General features: G+C 29.7%; 1 protein-coding gene across 1 annotated transcript in view; it reads right to left on the bottom strand.

The window, feature by feature from the left end:
- LOTGIDRAFT_175649 (hypothetical protein) overlaps window positions 1–1,484 on the bottom strand; it is a gene marked incomplete at both ends in the record, with an annotated part of 57,800 nt that overhangs the window by 6,963 nt on the left and 49,353 nt on the right. The window contains one exon of the mRNA XM_009058148.1: window positions 351–533. Coding sequence (XP_009056396.1) covers window positions 351–533 — 183 coding nt within the window. The remainder of the gene's footprint in view (window positions 1–350; window positions 534–1,484) is intronic.

The raw sequence follows: 1,484 nt of genomic DNA, 5'->3' as shown, positions 1-1,484 counted from the left end.
TTGATAATAACCACAGCATCATGATATCAGCTGATCTTAAATATCTCAGTCCATGATTTGAATGAGTAATATATTAGAAACAAAAGGACTGTAATAACTGTAGGAGATTAGTCTGAGCAAACTATATCGACACTAATACAACATGTCTAGCCTACTGAGTGAATTTATCAATGGCTCACTGTAAATCATCCAGTCGTTCCAAAACCAAAACCTAATGACTTGTCAGGCTGGTAGATCCTTTGGTCAGAGCTGAACAAGTTATCGAACTCATTTAGTACTCTGTTCCAACTTTTATTCTATGAATTCTGAATGTGGATTCACCAATCGAGCTTGGCCACAGTAATACGTACCCCTATAGTTCCACCAGGTCCAGACTGTATCCTCATAGTTAATTCTAATAGTCTCTCTAATTTATCATAGAGACGTAATCTTACACGATATTTATAAGATAGTTTGGGTGGTATGTTCACTTCTCTACATGACTCAAAATTCTCCAGATGAATCCCAACTTCAAAATCTTTAGTTATATCAGCCTGAAAAATACATTATAATAATCTATCTGTTATTATTTTGGAGACAAGGGAAATAACTGTATTTCTAATTATTTTACCAGCTTTTAGATTACTAGAGATATTGGTATGTTTTATATAATAATGTTATTCTAATATTACTTACACCATGTATAGCTGTCTGTTTACCAGCTTTTAGATTACTAGAGATATTGGTATGTTTTATATAATAATGTTATTCTAATATTACTTACACCATGTATAGCTGTCTGTTTACCAGCTTTTAGATTACTAGAGATATTGGTATGTTTTATATAACAATGTTATTCTAATATTACTTACACCATTTATAGCTGCCTGTTTACCAGCTTTTAGATTACTAGAGATATTGGTATGTTTTATATAATAATGTTATTCTAATATTACTTACACCATGTATAGCTGTCTGTTTACCAGCTTTTAGATTACTAGAGATATTGGTATGTTTTATATAATAATGTTATTCTAATATTACTTACACCATGTATAGCTGCCTGTTTACCAGCTTTTAGATTACTAGAGATATTGGTATGTTTTAAATAATAATGTTATTCTAATATTACTTACACCATGTATAGCTGTCTGTTTACCAGCTTTTAGATTACTAGAGATATTGGTATGTTTTATATAATAATGTTATTCTAATATAACTTACACCATGTATAGCTGCCTGTTTACCAGCTTTTAGATTACTAGAGATATTGGTATGTTTTAAATAATAATGTTATTCTAATATTACTTACACCATGTATAGCTGCCTGTTTACCAGCTTTTAGATTACTAGAGATATTGGTATGTTTTAAATAATAATGTAATTCTAATATTACTTACACCATGTATAGCTGTCTGTTTATCAGCTTTTAGATTACTAGAGATATTGGTATGTTTTATATAATAATGTTATTCTAATATTACTTACACCATGTATAGCTGTCC

This window comes from Lottia gigantea (genome assembly GCF_000327385.1).
Source record: "Lottia gigantea unplaced genomic scaffold LOTGIsca_329, whole genome shotgun sequence".
Classification (NCBI taxonomy): Eukaryota; Metazoa; Mollusca; class Gastropoda; family Lottiidae; genus Lottia; species Lottia gigantea.
The sequence above is the reverse complement of the archived record's forward strand: the minus strand, read 5'-3'. Positions and strand labels throughout refer to the sequence as shown.